This window comes from Carcharhinus amblyrhynchos, chromosome 5 (genome assembly GCF_965287045.1).
Source record: "Carcharhinus amblyrhynchos chromosome 5, sCarAmb.v2.hapA, whole genome shotgun sequence".
NCBI classification, from domain to species: domain Eukaryota; kingdom Metazoa; phylum Chordata; class Chondrichthyes; order Carcharhiniformes; family Carcharhinidae; genus Carcharhinus; species Carcharhinus amblyrhynchos.
In genome coordinates, this window is record NC_137328.1 from 99,260,479 (window position 1) to 99,282,387 (window position 21,909).

Below are 21,909 nucleotides of genomic sequence, written 5' to 3' on the forward strand. Positions count from 1 at the left end.
TGTTCCTCTGATGCTAGGGGGGACTTGGGGAACTTATAGAATTAACATCGGTTTACACTGGCTGATGGAAGGATGTGCGCAGCTGCCTCATATACCCCAGCATTATCCCAGACATTATACAGCTGTCTCACTGTCAGGTGGGGCTGTGTAATTCACATGACACCCTGCTGTAACCTGTCACAACAATTCAGGCAGCAGAATACCCTTCACCACGAGCCTTTCAATTACATCTGAAATCTGTAATTGCCTTTTCATGGCCTGTGTCGTGTGGATTGCAAACAAATCAAACTTTGATAACAACATCAGCTCCAACGGCGACTTGTCCAAACCATCTGTAGGTTTCAACAAAAAGGAATTTGAGCCACTTCTCATTCACTCAGGCTGCGCGGAACATTGCGTAAGTTTGCCAACAAATGAAGAATGACAAAGTAACAAAATAATACGTTTCCTGTGGAGCCAGTGAATTTTGAACATTAGGTTAAACATAAAATTCTGTGTCCTCAAAAGGCCTTCCAGCATATCCTGACTGTCATAAGGCAGACCAGATCCTGTCTTCTCCAGACAATTCTTTCAAGGTTTTCCTTAGAGCCTTCCAGCTTTGGGAAAGATGGCCAATTTAAACAGGCTGGGGCCTAATTCCTAATTGACCAAGCTTGCGATCTGATCCTGTGATCCAGACATATAGCACTTTTGGACTGTGTTCCTTCTGGCTACCTACGGGTGTGTTTTAACATTCTAACCCTCCTCTCCTCTCTCACTTTTCCTAATCCCAATTGCCCCCACCAACTTCACTCCCCTGCCCGCCCCTAATTTGAATGCCCGTATGTTCCCCTTCTATGGTTTCACCCCACTGAGAGAGCCAGCAATAGATACTAACAGAGCTTAAAATCCCAATACGCTCATTGTAACATTATGACATGAATTGAGACTAGAGGCATAAGACCATACTTTTTTTAAATTCATTCATGGGACATGGGCATCACTGGTTGGCCAGCATTTATTGCCCATCCCTAGTTACCCTTGAGCTGAGTGCCTTGCTAGGCCATTTCAGAGGGGCAGTTGAGAAGCAACCACATTGCTGTGGCTCTGGAGTCACATGTAGGCCAGACCAGGGAAGGATGGCAGATTTCCTTCCCAAAAGGACAGCTCAGAAGGAGGCCATTTGGCTTATTGCGCCAGTGCCAGCCCATTGAAGGAGCTATCTCATTCTTCCCACTATATCACTTTCACCACAACCCAGCAGATGTTTATTTTTCACGTGCATATTTATTAACAAATTTCTGAATGCAACAGTAGTAGTACTTCATTGACTGCTAGTGATTGTGAAAGGTGTGCACAGGCTCACTGTCCACACCCTCATCCCTCTCTCATATATCAGGAATGAAGATGAAAATCCAGAAATTGGGTCTCACCTACCATTATTAATTCCCACCCACTTCCCTTCCAATATTGTTGGAGGCCTTGCTAGCTGGATTGCTGGAATAATTTGAGAATTAGAGTGTAGGAAGTAGGGTGTAATTGGTTGACTCACCCTTTGACTGCCTCGGAGACATGCTGTGATGTTCCCTCTGACTGTTAAATGAGTTGTAATGACACATTGGCAAGATGATCAATCCTCCTCTCTGGCGATTCAATCTTATTTTTACACCCTCTGTAGTCAGCTCATTGTCTCCGACACACTTGTGAAAAAGGCCCTTTTTGCTACTCATAAAATACTGAAATGTCAGATGGCTAACTGACTCCCTGGTCCTTTCAAGTTGGTTGCCAGGAGTATGGGCAACCCAGTGGCCACTCTCCCTCGGATTAGCCCACCCTCGTGGGAAGGCCATGAAGCATTAGGTGAGATTGCAACTCAAACCCCCATCACCAGCTCAAACCCTCTCTTGTGTGACTTTGCTGCCTACCAGTTGGAAAATATAGGCTGTGAGGCTTAAGCTGTGCTTGTGCTGTACATCAGCATGAGTGTAACAGCATACAGACTGTGTTACTTTCCTCTGGAGTGCTCAGTATCAGGTTGGAGTCATGTGATTCATCTGTTGGCAGTGGGTGGCCAATGAGAATATCATGGGTGCCTGTCAGAGGATGAGGAGAGGAAATGTGATGCCAAGTCACCCTTTAGTGAGGCCCCCTGGTGATGTGTGTCAAACTAGGTTTTGTATGCTGTGGAATCAAACTCCAAAGTATACAGAGTGTCTCCTCACACCCCTCCCCCACTCCTGCCTACTCAGCCACCTCTGTAGAAGACCTAAATTAAAATAATTTTGTTAGTTTACTAAAAAATAACAGTTTCGCTATCATGCAACAACTTAATTAGACAGAAAAAAACATACAACCTGGAGCAGTCAAAAGTCCAGAGGGTAGACAAATGCTAAGTGCGATGATGGAAGAGTTCATAGAATCCCTAAATGCAGAAGGAGACCATTCAGCCCATCGGGTCTGCACTGACTGTCTGACAGAGTGACTTACCCAGGCCAGCTCCCCCACCCTATTCCTGTAACACATAGAATCCCTGCAGTGTGGAAGGAGGCCATTCAGCCCACTGAGCCTACACCAACAACAGTCACACCCAACCCCTATCCCGTAATCTCAAGTATTTACCCTACTAATCCCTCTAACCTACACATCTTGGAACACTAAAGGGCAATTTAGCATGACCAATCCACCTAACCTGCACATCTTTGGACTATGGGAAGAAACCAAAGCACCAGGAGGAAACCCACACAGACATGGGGAGAACTTACAAACTCCACACAGATAGTGACCCGAGGATTTGAACCCAGGTCTCTGGTGCTGCGAGGCAGCTGTGTTAACCACTGTGCTACCGTGCCACCCATGTTGATGTCATCATCGTCGTCCTCCTCCTTTTCTTCCATTCAGGGTAAAACAACTGTCCAAGGAGCACTGTCACCTCACCAGCAGTATCTAACCTTGTGCATTTTTTAATGTAACCTTTTTATGTGGGTGGGTGGCTTACCCAGCATCAATCCCCTTTTGAGACAATTCTGACCAATGGACACAGGACAGGTACGCAGACTGTCAGGATGGGTCCCCATCCCCCACTTTGTGCCTCACCCTGCTCAAGCTCAGTTTTTCAGTTTACATGATGCTGAGGGCCACATCCTTGGCCTTTTCTAAACACTTGCGTTGATAAAGGGGCTCATAACAGCTTAGGAATGATAACACGACAGTGAGAACAAAGATTGTTGAGAGGTCAAAGTGTTTACAAATCTTCTTTCCAGAGAGAGAATCAGTGCTGCTTGGGAAAACTATAAAGGTTTTATATTAAGCAGAAAATAGCCTGTTTATTCAGGACCTCAATTTCTTACACCTGTCAAGATTTAGCCTTTTCTTCTTTTCTTATTCTTTTCAACATGAACAACCTCATGCATTATGAGCATTGGCTTAGTTTCTTAATAATAAAATAGCAGTATTCAAGGTTAAAATACTGTTTTCATTTACCATTGAATGCATTTGAAGTGAATCTGGTACAAGTTAAGCCCTTTGAGGATTGAATACTCATGATGAATTATCAGTGCTTACAGAAAAATACTTACCTCTTCCGACATTTGCACATAGACGTCTCTTCATTTTGTATTCCTATTCAGTACTTTCTGTTCCATTGTGCTTTGCTGATGTAAACTGCGCCATTGCATGTTTTTTTTTCAGCATAAAGCTCATATTCTTGAGTACTGCAGCAGATTTTTGCTGCAAGGTATGAGGTTGTGTGCAATAGACCAGAACTTTGATTGTTACCCAGTGGCTGCGACTACTCTCTCCCTGCCTACCATCTTGGTCTGCATCTTATTGTACTTAAACCTTTGTCTCCCATTGCCATGGGTCATTTTGTTAAATTATCCTTTCTAAATAAATATCTTATACAAGTGCAGTTTTCCAGTGGAGTCACTGCAGACAATTCCTGCATTAATGCCTCTAAAAGGCTTATCGGAAAATTGTCCTCCCTCAAGCCACATTTTGCCCCATCGCAATCAGCTGTGCTCCCACAAAACATGCTTGTTAACAGTGGCTGGGTTGAGATTCCACCAGTGAAAGGGAGGGGAAAGTCAGCAGCCACATGTCTTTTTCAAGGAATGAGACCTATATCTTCACTGGCATTACAGGGGTCTGTGGGACCAGTGGGGGACTCCCGGGTCAGGATCCCCTTCTGCCTATGTAGTGTGGCATTGAAGCAGCAGCTGGTAACCTCAGGGAGAGGAAACATACCAGCCATTAATCTGATGGAAATTGGATCCAGTGTAAGGATCAAGGCCTCAGCCACTTGTTTGGCTAATCTTATAAACCCCCCCTCCCCTTACTGAGGAGACTGTGAGACATTTAAAATCCAGTATGGTTGCAGGTTCTGCCTGCTCCCTCAGTGTGCAAATGCCAACGTTGGTATTTAAATGATGGGATATTCCCACAATCTCTGGCGGTGACAATTTCCAAGATTGCTTTTTTAAAAAAAATACTTTAACACAGGGTTGGCAGTACAGGGCGGCACGGTAGCGCAGTGGTTAGCACTGCTGCTTCACAGCTCCAGGGACCCAGGCTCAATTACCGGCTTGGGTCACTGTTTGTGTGGAGTTTGCACATTCTCCTTGTGTCTGCGTGGGTTTCCTCTGAGTGCTCCAGTTTCCTCCCACAGTCCAAAGATGTGCAGGTTAAGCTGATTGGCCATGCTAAAAATTGCCCCTTAGTGTCCTAAGATGCATAGATTAGTGGGTAAATGTGTAGGGATATGGAGGTAGGGTCTGGGTGGGATTGCGGTCGGTGCAGACCCGATGGGTCAGATGGCCTCTTTCTGTACCGTAGGGTTTCTATCATCACAATATGTTAGTGGACACAGCAGTAGATTTGTCAAAGCATCCCTTTCTTGACCTTCTCCAGACACCATCCTCGAGACAAAGGTGTTCAAATGTCGGTGTGCTGGTGCATAGAGAAGAGGACACAAGGAAAGTAGGGTGATTACTGCACCAAACTCTCTCTCCAACTCACTCCCTCCTGACAGGCTTTCAATTCGAAATCCTAAGAAACGCGGCACAAATTTTGCCTTGAACACCCTAAATGAGTGTGAAACTAAAAGTGGGATGCACCTAATGTTTAACTGTTATTTGAATAAAAGGGAAGGTTGTAAATTTCTTATTTAATTTGATCACTGCACAAAACGTGTTAGCAGTGAGATTCCAGGTTAACAGCCTTTCATTCCTGCCTCAATAATACTATGTCTTCCCACTGCTTTTTGGAGATATCCTCCAATCTCTTCCCTTATCACTGCTTACAGCTGTGCTTAGTCTGCTCCTCATGCTCCTATGCAATCCGTTACTCATGACAGCGACTGCAGTCACATTGTTGCTTGTCACGGATTCACTGTCGCCTGAAGGAACCTCCAACTAAAACGTTAGTTTCGGAGCTTACACCAGGGGTGCGCTGCGATCGCAGACGAAGGTGGGAAGAATTGCCTCCTTTACTGCCAGGGAAATGTATGTGTCTTCTCAGTAGAACGGTTGGTCTGTGTGCAACTCCACCACATTCAAAGCAAAGAAGACGCCCTTCCATCTCACTCCTTTTTCACATTGTGTTGATGTTATTTTCAATTTATTCTCAGAGCAAAATATTGTTTATCTGTCTTTTCACCCCCTGACGATGGGGAAGCTGTGTATTCTCAAGCTGTGTATTTATCAAACTGGATCAATCTGAATTGAAATGCAATTACTTACTACAAGGTGGGGGAAGTAATGTAGAACAGTAACCATTCCCTTGTGGCGCTTGGACGCAGATCCAGTCAATACAGAGGGGATGGAAATGTTCCCCATGGTGGGGGAGTCCAGGACTAGTTTGAGGATAAGGGGTAAACATTTTAGGACTGAGGTGAGGAGAAATTCCTTCACCCAGATTGTGGTGAGTCCATGGAATTCACTACCACAGAATGCAGATGAGGCCAAAATGTACCGTGATTTCAAAAAGGAATCAGAAATAGCTCTTGGGGATGAAGGGACCAAGGGAAATGAGGGGAAGAGGGGGATCAGTATATTAATTTGATGATCATAATGAATGGCGGAGCAGGCTCGAATGGCTGAATAGCCCACCCCTGCTTCTGGTTTCTATGTTTCTATGTAAATCCTCTAAAACTGAAAGAAAAATCTGTTGAATAGGTTTCAATTCGCATTTTGCAAGCATTTCCACACACCACAATTACGGTAGCTCTGAAATGTAAATGGGGCACAGGGGTGTTGATGTGTGTCTGTGAGAGCCAGCAGGAGAGGCTGAGAAGACTTTACTAATTGTACTAATCTGGCTTAATGACGCTGTAACAAATTACAAACTGTAAATAGCTGCGACATCCTTGGAATGCCCAGCTTCAGCAGAAATAGCTGATCCCTCCCACACCGCAGGGAGTAAACCTCAGAACTACAGTGGGCCGAGTACAGAACAGCTACTACCATTAATACTGATGTGCGATCAGCTGCACGGCTCCCTGACTTTGCTGCTATCGGGAACCCATCTGGGCAGCAAGCAGTGCAGAAGTGGCAAGCTGCAGGAGGACAAGGAGGGAAAAATCCGGAAGGAAAAAATAGTCCAGACCAGTATTCCTATTTCTGTTTTATGGGTGTTTCATTTTAAAATACACAAGACTGGTATTCTTACTGCCCCATTTTACAATTTATTTTCCTTCTGGGAAGGAGAAGCCTGTGCAGCCTTGACCACTGGTGCCAGTTAGTCACCAGAATCTGGAAATCTTTACAGCCCCATCATCCCATTGCCTTCCATCATAGAATTTCTACAGTGCAGCCCATTCAGCATCATAGAATCTGCACTGACCACAAGTTCACTCAGGCCCTATTCCTATAACCCCACATATTTATCATGCAAATTCCCTGACACTAGGGTCAAGTTAGCATGGCCAATCAACCTAACGTGCACATCTTTGGACAGGAGCACCCAGTGGAAACCCAAGCAGACATGGGGAGAATGTGCAAACTCCATACAAACAATGACCCAAGGCTGGAATTGAACCCAGGTCCCTGGCTCTGTGAGGCAGCAGTGCTAACCACTGTACCACCCAGCCATATGGGCCTAGCCTTCACTTCACTATAAATGCATACATATCCATACAGAACCCATACATTGGGTTGCTATAAGGGGTAAATATGAGTGTGAGACCTGTATGTTGTTGCCAATGCAACATGTGGGAGGTCTTGGAGGCTCCTGGCCTGCCAGACATCCACACCTGTGCTCGGTGTGTGGAGTTGCAGGCCCTACGAAACCAGGTTAAGGAGCTGCAAATGCAGCTCGAGGACCTTCGGCTAGTTAGGGAGAGTGAGGAGGTTATAGAAAGGAGCTACCAGCAGGTAGTCACACCAGGGCAACGGGATGAGGGCACTTGGGTTACCATTAGGAAGGGGAAAACACGGGTGATGGGGAGCGCTCCGGTGGATGTCCCCCTTCAAAATAAGTACTCCGGCCTGAGTACTACTGGGGGGGACAGCTCATCTGAGGGAGGAAGCGATGGCCAGCTCTCTGGAGCTGAGCCAGTGAGCCAAAAAATCAAAAAGGGAAGCAGAAAGGTAGTATTAATAGGGGACTCCACAGTGAGGGGCGCGGACAGGCGTTTTTGTGGACGTAGAAGGGAGTCGCGGATGGTGGTTTGTCTCCCTGGGGCTGGGATCCAGGATGTCTCTGGGCGGGTCCCAGACATCCTGAAAGGGGAGGGTGAGGAACCGGAGGTAGTAGTACATATAGGTACTACTGATGTAGGTAAGAAGAGGGAGGCACTCGTGAAAAAGGACTATAGGGAACTGGGTAGGCAGCTGAGGAAGAGAAAAGCAAAGGTAGTAATCTCAGGATTGCTGCCTGTGCCAAGGGAGAATGAGGGAAGAAATGAAATGAGGTGGAGGGTGAATGCGTGGCTGAGGGACTGGTGTAGAGGGCAGGGATTTCGGTTCCTAGATCACTGGGACCTCTTTAGGGGTAGGTGGGACCTCTATAGTAGGGACGGGTGGCACTTAAATACCAGGGGGACTAGTATCTTGGCAGGAAGACTGGCTAAGGCTACCGGGGGGACTTTAAACTAGAAAGGATGGGGGGAGGGAACTGTGTTGGGGAAACTGGGACGGAGGAGGTTCGCTCCCAGGTAGGGGAGGACCGCAGGCAGTATGGGAGGGAGGTTAGACAGGTGGTGGAGATGGGAAATGCCCAGACTGAGGGGCTGAAGTGTATATATTTTAATGCAAGGAGTATAGTGAATAAGGTAGATGAGCTTAGGGCGTGGATGGCTGTTTGGGAATGTGATGTGGTGGCCATTACGGAGACTTGGATGTCTCAGGGACAGGACTGGGTACTTCAGGTGCCAGGCTTCAGGTGCTTCAGGAAGGACAGGGAGGGTGGCAGAAGGGGTGGTGGCGTGGCACTGTTGATCAGGGATAGTGTCATGGCTACAGAGAAAGAGGATGTCGTGGAGGGATTGTCTACAGAATCTCTGTGGGTGGAAGTTAGGAACAGCAAAGGGTCGAAAACTTTGCTGGGTGTAATCTATAGGCCGCCCAATAGTGACAGGGAAGTTGAAGTGCAAATAGGGAAACAGATTCTGGAGAGATGTTTTAATAACAGAGTTGTCGTGATGGGAGACTTCAATTTCCCAAACATCGACTGGAATATCCCTAGGGTAAGGGGTTTGGATGGGGAGGAGTTTGTTAGGTGTGTTCAGGAGGGTTTCCTGACACAGTATGTGGAGAAGCCTACGAGGGGAGAGGCTGTACTTGACCTGGTACTGGCAAATGAACCAGGGCAGGTGATGGATCTTTCGGTAGGAGAGCATCTTGGGTATGGTGACCATAATTCTATCTCCTTCACAATTGCGTTGGAACGAGATAGGATCAGGCAGGCTAGGAAGGTGTTTGTCTGGGGTAAGGGGAGATACGAAGAGGTCAGGAAGTTACTTGGACAAATAAACTGGAAGGAGGCGTTCTTAGGGAAAGGTACCGAAGGAAGGTGGCAGATATTCAAGGAATGTGTGTCTGGAGCTCTGAATGACAACGTTCCGATGAGACGAGGGGGTTTTGGTGGGTCGAGGGAACCGTGGTGCACCAAGGATGTGTTGAACCTAGTCAGGAAGAAAAGGAAGGTGTACAAGAGGTTCAGGGAATTAGGAGATGTTAAAGATTTTGAGGAGTATAAGGACTGTAGGAGGGAACTTAAAAGGGAAATTAGGAGAGCCAGAAGGGGTCATGAGAAGACCTTGGCGGGTAAGATTAAGGAGAATCCCAAGGCCTTCTATAAATATGTGAAAGGTAAAAGGATAAGAAGAGAAGGGATAGGACCTATAAAAGGTGAGGGGGGAAAGGTTTGTGTGGAACCAGAAGAAATGGCGGAGGTGCTTAACGAGTACTTCGCCTCAGTATTCACGGTGGAAGCTGATCTGGGAGATTTTGTTATGGATTTGCAGCAGATGGAAAGGATTGAGTACGTGAATATTAAGGAGGAGGATGTGTTGGAACTTTTGAATTCTATCAAGGTAGATAAGTCGCCGGGACCAGATGGGATGTACCCCAGGATACTGTGGGAGGCGAGGGAAGAGATTGCAGAGCCCCTGGCGATGATCTTTGCGTCGTCAATGGAGACGGGAGAGGTTCCAGAGGATTGGAGGATTGCGGATGTAGTTCCTATTTTTAAGAAAGGGAACAGAGATAGCCCGGGAAATTACCGACCGGTGAGTCTGACCTCAGTGGTTGGTAAGCTGATGGAGAGGCTTCTGAGGGACAAGATTTACGAACATTTGGAGAGGTTTGACATGATCAGGAATAGTCAGCATGGATTTGTCAAGGGCAGGTCGTGCCTTACAAGCCTAGTTGAGTTCTTCGATAATGTGACTGAACACATTGACGAAGGAAGTGCCGTGGACATAGTGTACATGGACTTCAGCAAGGCGTTTGATAAGGTCCCCCATGCAAGACTTCTTGAGAAGGTGAGAGGGCATGGGATCCAAGGGCCTTTGGCCTTGTGGATCCAGAACTGGCTTGCCTGCAGAAGGCAGAGAGTGGTTGTGGATGGGGCTTTTTCTGAATGGAGGTCAGTCACCAGCGGAGTGCCTCAAGGATCTGTTCTGGGACCCTTGTTGTTTGTCATTTTCATAAATGACCTGGATGAGGAAGTGGAGGGATAGGTAAGTAAGTTCACTGATGACACGAAGGTCGGTGGTGTTGTGGATGATCTGGAAGGATGGCAAAAGTTGCAGCAGGACATAGATAGGATGCAGGACTGGGCGGAGAAGTGGCAGATGGACTTCAACGCGGATAAATGTGTAGTCGTCCATTTTGGCAGAACCAACGGGATGAACGAGTACACTATCAAGGGCAGAAGTCTGAGTAGTGTTGAGGAGCAGAGGGATCTTGGGGTCCGGGTCCACAGGACTCTTAAATCGGCCTCGCAGGTGGAGGAGGTGGTCAAGAAGGCGTATGGTGTACTGGCCTTCATTAATCGAGGGATTGAGTTTAGGAGTCGGGAGGTAATGCTGGAACTTTATAAGACCCTTGTCAGGCCTCATTTGGAGTATTGTGCGCAGTTCTGGTCGCCTCACTATAGGAAAGATGTAGAAGCTATTGAGAGGGTGCAGAGGGGATTTACAAGGATGTTGCCTGGACTGGGAGGCATGCCTTATGAAGTTAGGTTGAGGGAGCTGGGACTCTTTTCCCTGGAGAGACGAAGGTTGAGAGGCGACCTGATAGAAGTTTACAAAATGTTAAGAGGAATAGATAGGGTGGACTCTCAGAGGCTATTTCCCCGGTTTGAAATGGTCGCTACGAGAGGACACAGATTTAAGGTGCGGGGAGGGAGGTTCAGAAGTGATGTTAGGGGTAAGTTTTTCACTCAGAGGGTGGTGAGTGAATGGAATCGGCTGCCGTCAGTGGTGGTGGAGGCGAACTCGCTGGGGTCTTTTAAAAGACTTCTGGATGAGTATATGGGGTTTAATGAGATTGAGGGTTATAGATAGGTCTGTAGGTAGGTAGGTGATGTGATCGGCGCAACTTGTGGGCCGAAGGGCCTGTTTGTGCTGTAGTGTTCTATGTTCTATGTTCTAACAATACTGAATTAATCACACCTTTGTTGAATATTTTCCAGCAATAAAAAAGAATCACCCTTGTGAAAGGACTGGTGCCTGTCTTGTATTCTCATTAACCTATCCTACTGCCCTTACTGCATTCCCAGTGACTAACTTGGTAAGTGGAGGGCAGCAGAGCTTTCCTGGAGGACTCTTCAGCTGGATGTGTGCATGACCTCAATCAGCTCTGACTCAGTTGACCTAACAAGAGCATTCATTGGCTTAGTGATGGCACAGGGATAGATAGAAAATAAGTGAGCAAGCAGGGAGCAGGGAGTAGGGATAAAGAAGCCATTTTTGTGTTGGTTCATGTTGATGTGCCACAGGGAGCAGTGCTGGGACCTCAACAATTTACAATTTATATCAATGATTTGGATAAAGGGACTAAATGTATGGTAGTTAAATTTGCTGATGACAAAGGTAGGCAGGAAGCTAAATTGTCAAGGGAACATAAAGGGTGTGATTTTCAGGCCCGACATGCAAATGCACAGATTGCACTGGAGCCGTACAGGGTTGGAAAATCACTGTACCCTTATTGGAACGATGCTCCAGCAATTTGTGGTGCAAATATTGTGCAAGGTCAATGATGGATATCATATTTAACAGTACTGAGCACCTGCTTTGGGATTCTCCCAGCAACCAGCCAGACATAATCTGGCTGCCTCCCAGTAAGGGTGGGAATATCTGTTTCAAACCAAACTCTCCAGACACCCGGGATCCTCTGACCCGTAGGCACAGCAGGAAATGCAGCGCAAATCAAAAAGTCTACAAGGCAATATAAATAAATTTCGATGGAGTATAATCTGAAAAAGCTTCGGAAAAAGAAAAGCAAAGCAGAATCTTATATAATTGGAGAGCTGTGCAATACAGAACGGTCAGAGTGTTCTGCACATGGTCACACAGAGTTAGCGCGCAGGTATAGCAAGCGAATCGGTAGACATGTTAACATTTATTGCAGGAGGAATCATATAAAAGTAAGGAAGTGTAGATACAGCTGTGCAGAGTACTGTCTACAATTTTGGTCTCTTTATTTAGGAAAGGATTTAATTGCATTGGAAGCAGCTCAGAGAACAGTTCATTTAATGAATTACTGGGATGAAGGGGTTATTCCAGAGGAAAAGTTGAGCAGATTGGAGTTCAGAAGAATAAGAAGTGATCTTGTTGAACTTTACAAGATCCTGAGTGGGTTGACAGAGTGGGTCGGGCCAGTGCCTCAAAGACTACAGAGGTCCCTGTGAAAGTTAGACTTGCAGGAGAAGTTGAGAAGGAAATGTTTCATTCTGAGAGAGGTTGGAGGCTTGGAAGAATTGACCCAATTCACGAGTGTGGCTTGTGATGAAAGGCTCTCCTTGTACAAGTGAGAGGTAATCAGAGAAAAAGGCCATATTCCCAGCATCTGGAAAGATTCATGCCGCTTGACAGTGAATCTAGGACATCTTTGGACATAATGGCTGTTGGCTGAAAGAAGAGGCTGCAGCCTGTGAAGAAGGAAAGCATCATCTGCTTCCTATCCCATGGAGACCTGTTGTCTGCTCCCGACCACTCGTCCATTCCCAGCTGCGCCCATTCTGAGAGTCAAGAAGATTTAGGAAGATAATGCAGTCTTGAGAGTGGGGAACTGGAAAGAATAATAGAATCGTAGAATCCCTACAGTGCAGAAGAGGCCATTTGGCCCATGGAGTTTGCACTGACTCTCTGACAGAGTAACTTACCGAGGTCCTCTCCCCCACCCTATCCTCATGACTCCACACATTTACCTTAGCTAATTTATCTAACCTATGCATCTTGGGCTACTTAGGGGCAATTTACCATGGCCTGTACATCTTTGGACTGTGGGAGGAAACCGGAGCATCCAGAGAAACCATTCAGACACAGGGAGAACGTACGGATTCTACACAGTCAGTGACCCAAGCCGGGAATCAAACTCGGGTCCCTGGTACTGCGAAGCAGCAGTGATAACCTCTGTGCCACCTAGATGTAGAGACCTTTGTACTTCGAATAGTCCTTTAATCCATCTGACTGGGATGAATGAATGAGGTGATAGTGAATTATGGAAGTTTGGAGTATGACAGCAGGTGAAATGTACAGGCTCCAGAAAACTTTATCAATCAACTCACCTAAATAAAAACTGCAATTAATTATAAACTAAAACTACATTGCTAAACAAAAGTCCTGTTGCATCTGACTCACTGAATAGTTGCAAAAAATATTTTCCAAACGTCGCTGGATTCCGGGGAAGTGCCGGAAGATTGGAAAACGGCTAATGTTACGCTGTTGTTTAAGAAGGGTGGCAGGCAAAAGGCGGGGAATTATAGGCCGGTTAGTTTAACGTCTGTTGTAGGAAAAATGTTAGAATCTGTGATCAAGGAGAAAATAGAGAGGCATCTTGAGGAGAATTGTTTGGTAGAGCAGACGCAGCACGGTTTCGTTAAGGGGAAGTCGTGTCTGACAAATTTACTGGAGTTCTATGAGGATGTGTCTAGGGCGGTGGATAGAGGAGAGCCGGTGGATGTGGTCTTTCTTGATTTTCAGAAGGCGTTTGACAAGGTGCCTCACAAGAGGTTATTGCAGAAGGTCAGGGGGCATGGAGTTGGGGATAGGGTGTTAGCGTGGATAGAGGATTGGCTGTCAAATAGAAGGCAGAGAGTGGGGGTCAACGGGTGCTATTCGGATTGGCGGATGGTGACTAGTGGAGTGCCCCAGGGGTCGGTGCTGGGGCCTCAGCTATTCACCATTTATATAGATGATCTGGAGGAGGGAACCGAGTGTATGGTGTCGAAATTTGCTGATGACACCAAGATTGGTGGAACGGCAAATTGTGCAGAGGGTTGGAGAGTCTGCAGAAGGAACTAGATAGGCTGGGCGAATGGGCCAGGAACTGGCAAATGGAATTTAATGTTGGCAAATGTGAGGTTGTCCACTTTGGTAGGAATAATGATAGGAAGGACTATTACTTACGTGGTGAAAAACTGCAGCAGGCGACGGTGCAGAGGGACCTCGGGGTCCTTGTGCATGAGTCGCAAGAACCCAGCCTGCAGGTGCAGCAGGTGGTCAGGAAGGCGAATGGGATGCTGGCCTTCATAGCGAGGGGGATTGAATATAAAAGTAAGGAGGTCTTGCTGCAGCTGTACAGGGTGCTGGTGAGGCCGCAGCTGGAGTACTGTGTGCAGTTTTGGTCGCCGCACTTATGCAAGGATATTTTGGCTTTGGAAGGAGTGCAGAGGAGGTTTACTAGGCTGATTCCGGAGTTGAGGGGGTTGAACTATGAGGAGAGGCTGAATAAACTAGGCTTGTACTTGTTAGAGTTTAGAAGAATGAGGGGAGATCTCATTGAGACATAGAACATAGAACATAGAACATAGAACACTACAGCACAAACAGGCCCTTCGGCCCACGAGTTGTGCCGATCACATCAACACCTACCAACCTACAGACCTATCTATAACCCTCAATCTCATTAAACCCCATATACTCATCCAGAAGTCTTTTAAAAGACCCCAGCGAGTTCGCCTCCACCACCACTGACGGCAGCCGATTCCATTCACTCACCACCCTCTGAGTGAAAAACTTACCCCTAACATCACTTCTGAACCTCCCTCCCCGCACCTTAAATCTGTGTCCTCTCGTAGCAACCATTTCAACCTGGGGAAATAGCCTCTGAGAGTCCACCCTATCTATTCCTCTCAACATTTTGTAAACTTCTATCAGGTCGCCTCTCAACCTTCGTCTCTCCAGGGAAAAGAGTCCCAGCTCCCTCAACCTAACTTCATAAGGCATGCCTCCCAGTCCAGGCAACATCCTTGTAAACCTCCTCTGTACCCTTTCAATAGCTTCTACATCTTTCCTATAGTGAGGCGACCAGAACTGCGCACAATACTCTAAATGAGGCCTGACAAGGGTCTTATAAAGTTGCAGCATTACCTCCCGACTCCTAAACTCAATCCCTCGATTAATGAAGGCCAGTACACCATACGCCTTCTTGACCACCTCCTCCACCTGCGAGGCCGACTTAAGAGTCCTGTGGACCCGGACCCCAAGATCCTTCTGCTCTTCAACACTACTCAGACTTCTGCCCTTGATAGTGTACTTGTTCATCCCGTTGGTTCTGCCAAAATGGACGACTACACATTTATCTGCGTTGAAGTCCATCTGCCACTTCTCCGCCCAGTCCTGCATCCTATCTATGTCCTGCTGCAACTTTTGCCATCCTTCCAGACCATCCACAACACGACCAACCTTCGTATAAGATGCTGAGACGTATAAGATGATGAATGGGATGGATAGGATAGAGGTGGAGAGACTCTTCCTGCTCAGAAAGAACAGTAGGACTAGGGGGCACAGCCTCAAGATAAAGGGGGGGCGGTTTAGAACGGAGTTGAGGAGGAACTTCTTCACTCAAAGGGTGGTGAATCTCTGGAATTCTCTGCCCGTTGAAGTGGTGGAGGCTGCCTCGCTAAATATTTTTAAGACGCGGGTTGATGGGTTTTTGATAAGCGAGGGGATTAAGGGTTATGGGGAGAGGGCGGGAATGTGCAACTGAGCCACGACAGATCAGCCATGATCTTATTGAATGGCAGGGCAGGCTCGAGGGGCTGGATGGCCTACTCCTGCTCCTATTTCTTATGTAAATGTGCTTCAAACTATGTTAAGTTTTTCTTAAAGTTGTTCAAAATACTAAGTTTTTTTTTAAAAAGCTCTCAGCTGAGGTGATATTTGACTAAACAGAGACCATCTGTGTTTTATTGCAGGAAGCATAGTGTACCTTGGGATGATGTTGGGGGCCTTTTTCTGGGGTGGTCTAGCAGACAAGATCGGACGGCGGCAAGCACTCATCATCTGCATGTCCGTCAATGGATTCTTTGCCTTTCTTTCGTCCTTTGTCCAGGGTTACGGGCTGTTCCTCTTCTGCCGATTCTTTGCTGGATTTGGGTAAGATCAGTTCGCTGCCTTGTTATCACACCACCCCGCAAGACCCGTGAGGTTTTAATTACACAAACCTCCCACTGAAAGGGTATCATCAGCACCTCATTATCACCTATTTCAGCTTGTTAATATCTAGCACATTCTATTTGGTCTAATTTACTAATGAATTTAATGTTTATGTGCCAATTCCAAATTACTTGCTAATCAGAGTTAACAAGAAGGGTGAAAAAAATCTTACACATTTTGATCAGGCCGCCTCTCAGTCTTGAAAGAAAAAAATGGAAAGTTGTGCCGATGTTGTTAGATGAAGTGGAGTAGAGGCTTGTATGGGGCATAAGCACAGCATGGACTAATTGGGCAGAATGGCCTGTTCCAGTGCTGGGAATTCTATTTATTTCCAAGCAATTGCAATGACATTTGTGCACTAACTTTCAGAAATTCTTAAGAGTAGAGACCAGCATCAATGATTTGTTTGCATGTGCATCTCAGGGGTAATATGTGATTAAAAAGAAACTTATTTAATAAAATGCAAGAAATAGGAGCACAGAGTCATACAGTGTAGAAGAGGCAGTTTGGCCCATTGAGACAGAACCCACACATGAGAACCTCCTAACCTAACCAATTTATCAGCACTTGACCCACGGCCTTGAATTTTATGACATGTCATGTGCTCATGACATGTAGGTACTTTTAAAGGGTGTGAAGCAATCTTGATGCCAAAATCTGATAGTCTTTAAAACTTTTTGATTGTGGTTAAGGGTATGTTTGTTAATTAATTTGTTGAATAAGATGTGTCAGATTGATTTAGTTTAAATTACTGGTGGAATGTCTCTTTCTTCCCATCTCAAAATGATAACCCTAACGCCAAGCGGCACAATGGTTAGCACTGCTGCCTCTCAGCGCCAGGGACCCAGGTTCATTTCTGGCCTTGGTGTCCTCTGTGTGGAGTTTGCATGTTCTCCTCGTCTCTGCATGGGTCTCCTCCGGGTGCTCTGGTTTCCCCCCATAGTCCAAAGATGTGCAAGTTAGATGGATTGGCCATGCTAAATTGCCTTTCAGTGTCCCAAGATATGCAGGTGAGATGGATTAACCATGGGAAATATGTGGGGACTATAGGGATAGGATGGGGAGAGAGCCTGTGTAAGATACTTTATCAGAAAGTCGGTGCAGACTCGATGGGACGAATGGCCTCTTCTGCATTGTAGGGATTCTATGATTCCATGATTTATGACCAATATTGGCCATTCACATTTTGTAATCCCACTATAAGTTAACCTCATTTTTGGAAGGATTTTGAGGCTCCGTTATCGATATATAACACCACGGTCTACGTCACTTCATAGGAAGGGGAAATCAGATGGGTTGTATAAAGGCTGGGCAAATTATTGCGGTTTTTTTTCCTATTCTGTGGAAGCTGAATTCCATCACCAAAATCAAAGTTGTTATACCTTCCACCTATAAAAATACACGAGGAAGAATAATTACGTATGTGTAATCTTTGAAGGGGAGGAGGGAAGGGGGCTTTCCCATGTCCTGAGAGGTTGATTTTTGGAGTCAGGATGGCAATCTAATTTTGGAAAAAATGCATCAGGCCTGGTTGCCAGCGGGTTCCCACCTCTGGAAGCTTTTCTCAGGGCAGGCTGTGTCCGAGGCCAACAGTCCAGGTGTCCATGCCAGCCAGTCAATGATGTTACCTTAAGGATTGATTTACAATGACTTTCCAAGCTCAAGGCATTTTTTCCACCATCACTTGGGGCCCCTGGCTGTGTCAGCATTCGGGGGAGGGGCTGCATGGTGGAAACTTGGAGCTGTGTGAGATTTCAAGGCTTTATCATGTTTACCATCAAGAATGGCAAGGCCGATGCATTCCAATGGCCGAGACTTGCCATGGGGAGTCATTGAGTCATTAAGGTTTACAGCCTGGAAACAGGCCCTTTGCCCAACTTGTCCAAGCTGCCCAATTTTTGCCACTAAGCTAGTCCCAATTGCCCATGTTTGGCCCATATTTCTCGATGCCAATCTTACCCACGTGACTGTCTAAATGCTTTTTAAAAGACAAAATTATACCTGCCTCTACTACTACCTCTGGCAGCTCGTTCCAGACACTCACCACTGCCTGTGTGAAATAATGGACCCTTTGGACCCTTTTGTATCTCTTCCCTCTCACCTTAAACCTATACCGCTTAGGTTTAGACTCCCCAGCCTTTGGGAAAAGATATTGACTACCTTCCTTACCTGTGGCCCTCATTATTTTATATACCTCTACAAGATCACTCCTAAGCCTCCAACACTCCAGGGGAAAAAGTGCTGGTCTATCCAGTCTCTCCTTATTACTCAAACCATCAAGTCCCGGTAACATCCTGGTAGATCTTTTCTTCACTCTTTCTAGTTTAATAATATCTTTCCTGGGTGACCAGAACTGCACACAGTATTCCAAGTGTGGCCTTACCAATATCTTGTACAACTTCAGTAAGATGCCCCAACTCCTGTATTTAATGTTCTGACAAATGAAACCAAATATGCCGAATGCCTTCTTTATCACCCTGTCCACCTGTAACTCCACTTTCAAGGAGCTATGAACCTGTATCCCTAGATCTCTTTGTTCTATAATGGTCCCCAATGCCCTACCATTAACTGAGTAATTAATCACGGAGAGGATTGTCTGGAGATTGATCATAGAATTCCTACAAGTGCAGAAGGAGACCATTTGGTGCACTGAGTCTGCACCAACTCTCCGACAGAGCACCTTACCCAAGCCCTGCCCCTGTAGCTTCACGTATTTATCCCTAACCAACATATCTTGGGACAATAAGGGGCAATTTAGCATGGCCAATTGACCTAACCCACACATCTTTGAACTGTAGGAGGAAACCAGAGCACCCGGTAGAAATCTACACAAACTCTGGGAAAATGTACAAACTCAACACAGAGAGTAACCCAGGATGGAATGAAACCCGGATCTCTGGCGCTGTCAAACAACAGTGCTAATCACTGTGCCACTGTGTCGCCCTGATGTCTGTGATAGTGCACCAATTCCAGTAATCTCCCACTCCCCCCTCCATCATACAGTAATGATGGTGCCTCCATTGCACCCCTGCCATTCCTGCTGCTCTCCTAACCCCCCAAGCAGTGCTCTCAATGATGACACTGTGGAGGCTGTTGGCCACCCTGGCAATGGCCTGCGGTCCATCCGGCTCCCACCTGCCCAGCGTCCCTCATTGGACAGTGATCTCTGAGGCAGGCCCTTAATTTGCCAACTTCTGCCAAAAGGTTGGGAATGAAAAATGGCCCCCACACTTGAAAAAGCCCAGAAGTTTCACCCTCCCTGCACCCTTTCAACAGGGCTGAAAAGCAGCTAAAAGAATTATATAAGGCCTGACTCATGGAAAAGGCTTGAAATTTTGGACAAATCTCAATAGAAATTGAAGGCAGCAAAATCTTCTCACATCATCTGTCCAAAAAGCAATAAATTTTAAGAGTAAAATATGCAATGCTTGTATTATAAGCACAAGATTTGTGAAATGCTCAGTTAGCTAATCAGCAGCTGAGTCCAGAAATAATCATTTTAAGCTTCAGGCTAAGAGCTTTCATTGTTTCTGCTGAAATGTCTGTTTCCAAAATGTTAATTTCTCTTTTCTCTCAAAATATGCTAGCAATCTGTGTATGTATTTTGCTTTTGCAACTATCGCAATAATTAGGATTGACAATGGAAAGTACAGGGAATGCAGGAGTCTTGTGTTAACATTCGGCCCATTAACTGTCCCAAGGATTTTTGGAACTTTTAGGGAACGTTAGCACCCATCCAGCTAATACCAATGCACAAAAGTTACTGCAAAATGTGTAAATTATCTGAGATATTCTGAGTTAATGTATCTGCTGATTGTCCCCTGAACCTGTTCATAAGTTGACTTCTGTGATTTTTCTGGATATTGGTTCCAGAAATCTGTAATTCCTTAGGTGAAAAATTACTCCTGACTTTCTTTCCTTCTCCTTAATTGGAATGTCTATTTAGATGGTGGTTAAGGTATTTACTTCTGTTATACAAATGTTTTGTGTCAGTTTTGCCAATTATCATTTATTGTTTGTTGTGATCGATGTTTTGAACCCATTTTAGCACTGAATTCCCCAGGGCAAGATCACCTTAAAGCTGCAGGAATATGCAGTAAAATATTTAATGTTTCTAAACAGGCAGCTGAGTTTCATCACTCATTAATATCCCATTAAAAAATTATTACTCTTGGTGAAAGGTAAAATCACCACAGTTATAGAATCATAGAATCTGTGGCACAGAGACAGGCCCTGCAGCCCAAACTGGTCCATGCCAACCACAAAGCCCATCTAAGCTAACCCCATTTGTCTGCATTTGGCCCATATCCTTCTAAACCTTTCCTATCCATGTATCTGTCCAAATGCCTTTTAAATGTTGTAAATGTCCCTGCCTCAACCACTTCCTCCAGTAGCTCATTCCATATATGCACCACCCTCTGTGCAAAAAAGTTGCTTCTCAGCTTCCCATGAATTCTTTCCCCTCTTAACTTAAACCTATGCTCTCTAGTTCTTGATTCTCCAACCCTGGGAAAAAGTGCCTTCAGCCTATCCATGTCTTTCATGATCTTATACACCACTATAAGATCACCCATCAGTCTCCTACGTCCCAAAGAAAAGAGTCCTAGCCTGTCGAATTTCTTCCTATAACTCAGTCCCTTGAATCCTGGCAATGCGCTTGTAAATCACTTCTGCACTCTCTCCAGTTTAATAACATACAGATGACCAGTGGTGATTTAACCTGAGAATCACTACACCCCAGGTGAGGGACAAGATTGAGAAGGCAAGGCTTTCATGAATAACCTCAGCTGGTACGGGAATTGAACATGTGTTGTTGGCATCATTCTGCATCATGGACAAGTCGTTCAGCCAACTGAGCTGACCGACTCCCCATTGCGTTTTAAGAAATTACACTATATGCCTCACGTAAACATTGTGTTGAGCTATTGTGGTTTTCATTGCTTATTGAAAGAGTTCTGCTCAGTTTGTGCTGTGTTGAATTTTATAAGCCATTTCACCTGAGGATTCCTCAGTAGTGCTGTCACTTGTACTTTACAGACACTGGAGACTTTATTGCCTCCCTGTAGGAGAAGGACAACAAGGCTTAGAAATCAGAGATAAATGGCATCCACAATGATGACTAAGGTATTATTTTGTCTCATTTAACCCAGGATTGGAGGAGCAGTTCCAGTTGTGTTTTCTTATTTTGCTGAAGTATTGGCCCGGGAGAAACGTGGTGAACACTTGAGCTGGCTCTGCATGTTCTGGATGATCGGAGGAATCTATGCGTCTGCCATGGCTTGGGCCATCATCCCACATTATGGTAAGATAATACAACAGACAAAGGTTAACACTCACCAGCACACTATTAAATGTTGGATGACTATCTGGCACCGGGAAGTCGATGACTGTCTTAGGAAAGAATGTGCCAAACGCAAGGATCAGATCTATACTCTTGAGATAAGAGCATTTGAGAAAGTTGGAATTGGCCTTTGTTTTTGGACTTAGATACCGCTGTTCTGTGACTGAAACTTGTGTTGAGGTTAGGAGGTACAAAGAGTCTGTAAAGGAATATAGATAGGTTAAGTGAGTGAGCAAAAGTTAGGCAGATGGAGCATAGATTCACAAAGAATGTTTCTGATGGTGGGGGAGTCCTGAATTAGGGATCATAGTTTGAGAATAAGGGCTAAACCTTTTAGAACTGAGGTGAGGAGAAATTTCTTCAACAGAAGTGTCACGAATGTGTGGAATTCGCTACCATAGCAAGTAGTTGAGGCCAAAACGTTTTGTGATTTCAAGAAGAAATTAGATAAACCTCTTGAGGCTAAAGCGAGCAAGGGATATGGGGG

At 45.6% G+C, this 21,909-nt stretch overlaps 1 protein-coding gene across 4 annotated transcripts in view; it reads left to right on the plus strand.

Annotated features, from left to right (window-relative positions):
- Positions 1 to 21,909, plus strand: part of sv2ca (synaptic vesicle glycoprotein 2Ca) — a 171,884-nt gene that overhangs the window by 71,141 nt on the left and 78,834 nt on the right. For all 4 annotated transcript variants that reach the window (XM_080189311.1, XM_080189312.1, XM_080189310.1 and 1 more), the window contains exons 4-5: positions 15,841 to 16,021; positions 21,232 to 21,383. In XM_080189311.1, the coding sequence (XP_080045437.1) occupies positions 15,841 to 16,021; positions 21,232 to 21,383 (333 nt within the window). The remainder of the gene's footprint in view (positions 1 to 15,840; positions 16,022 to 21,231; positions 21,384 to 21,909) is intronic.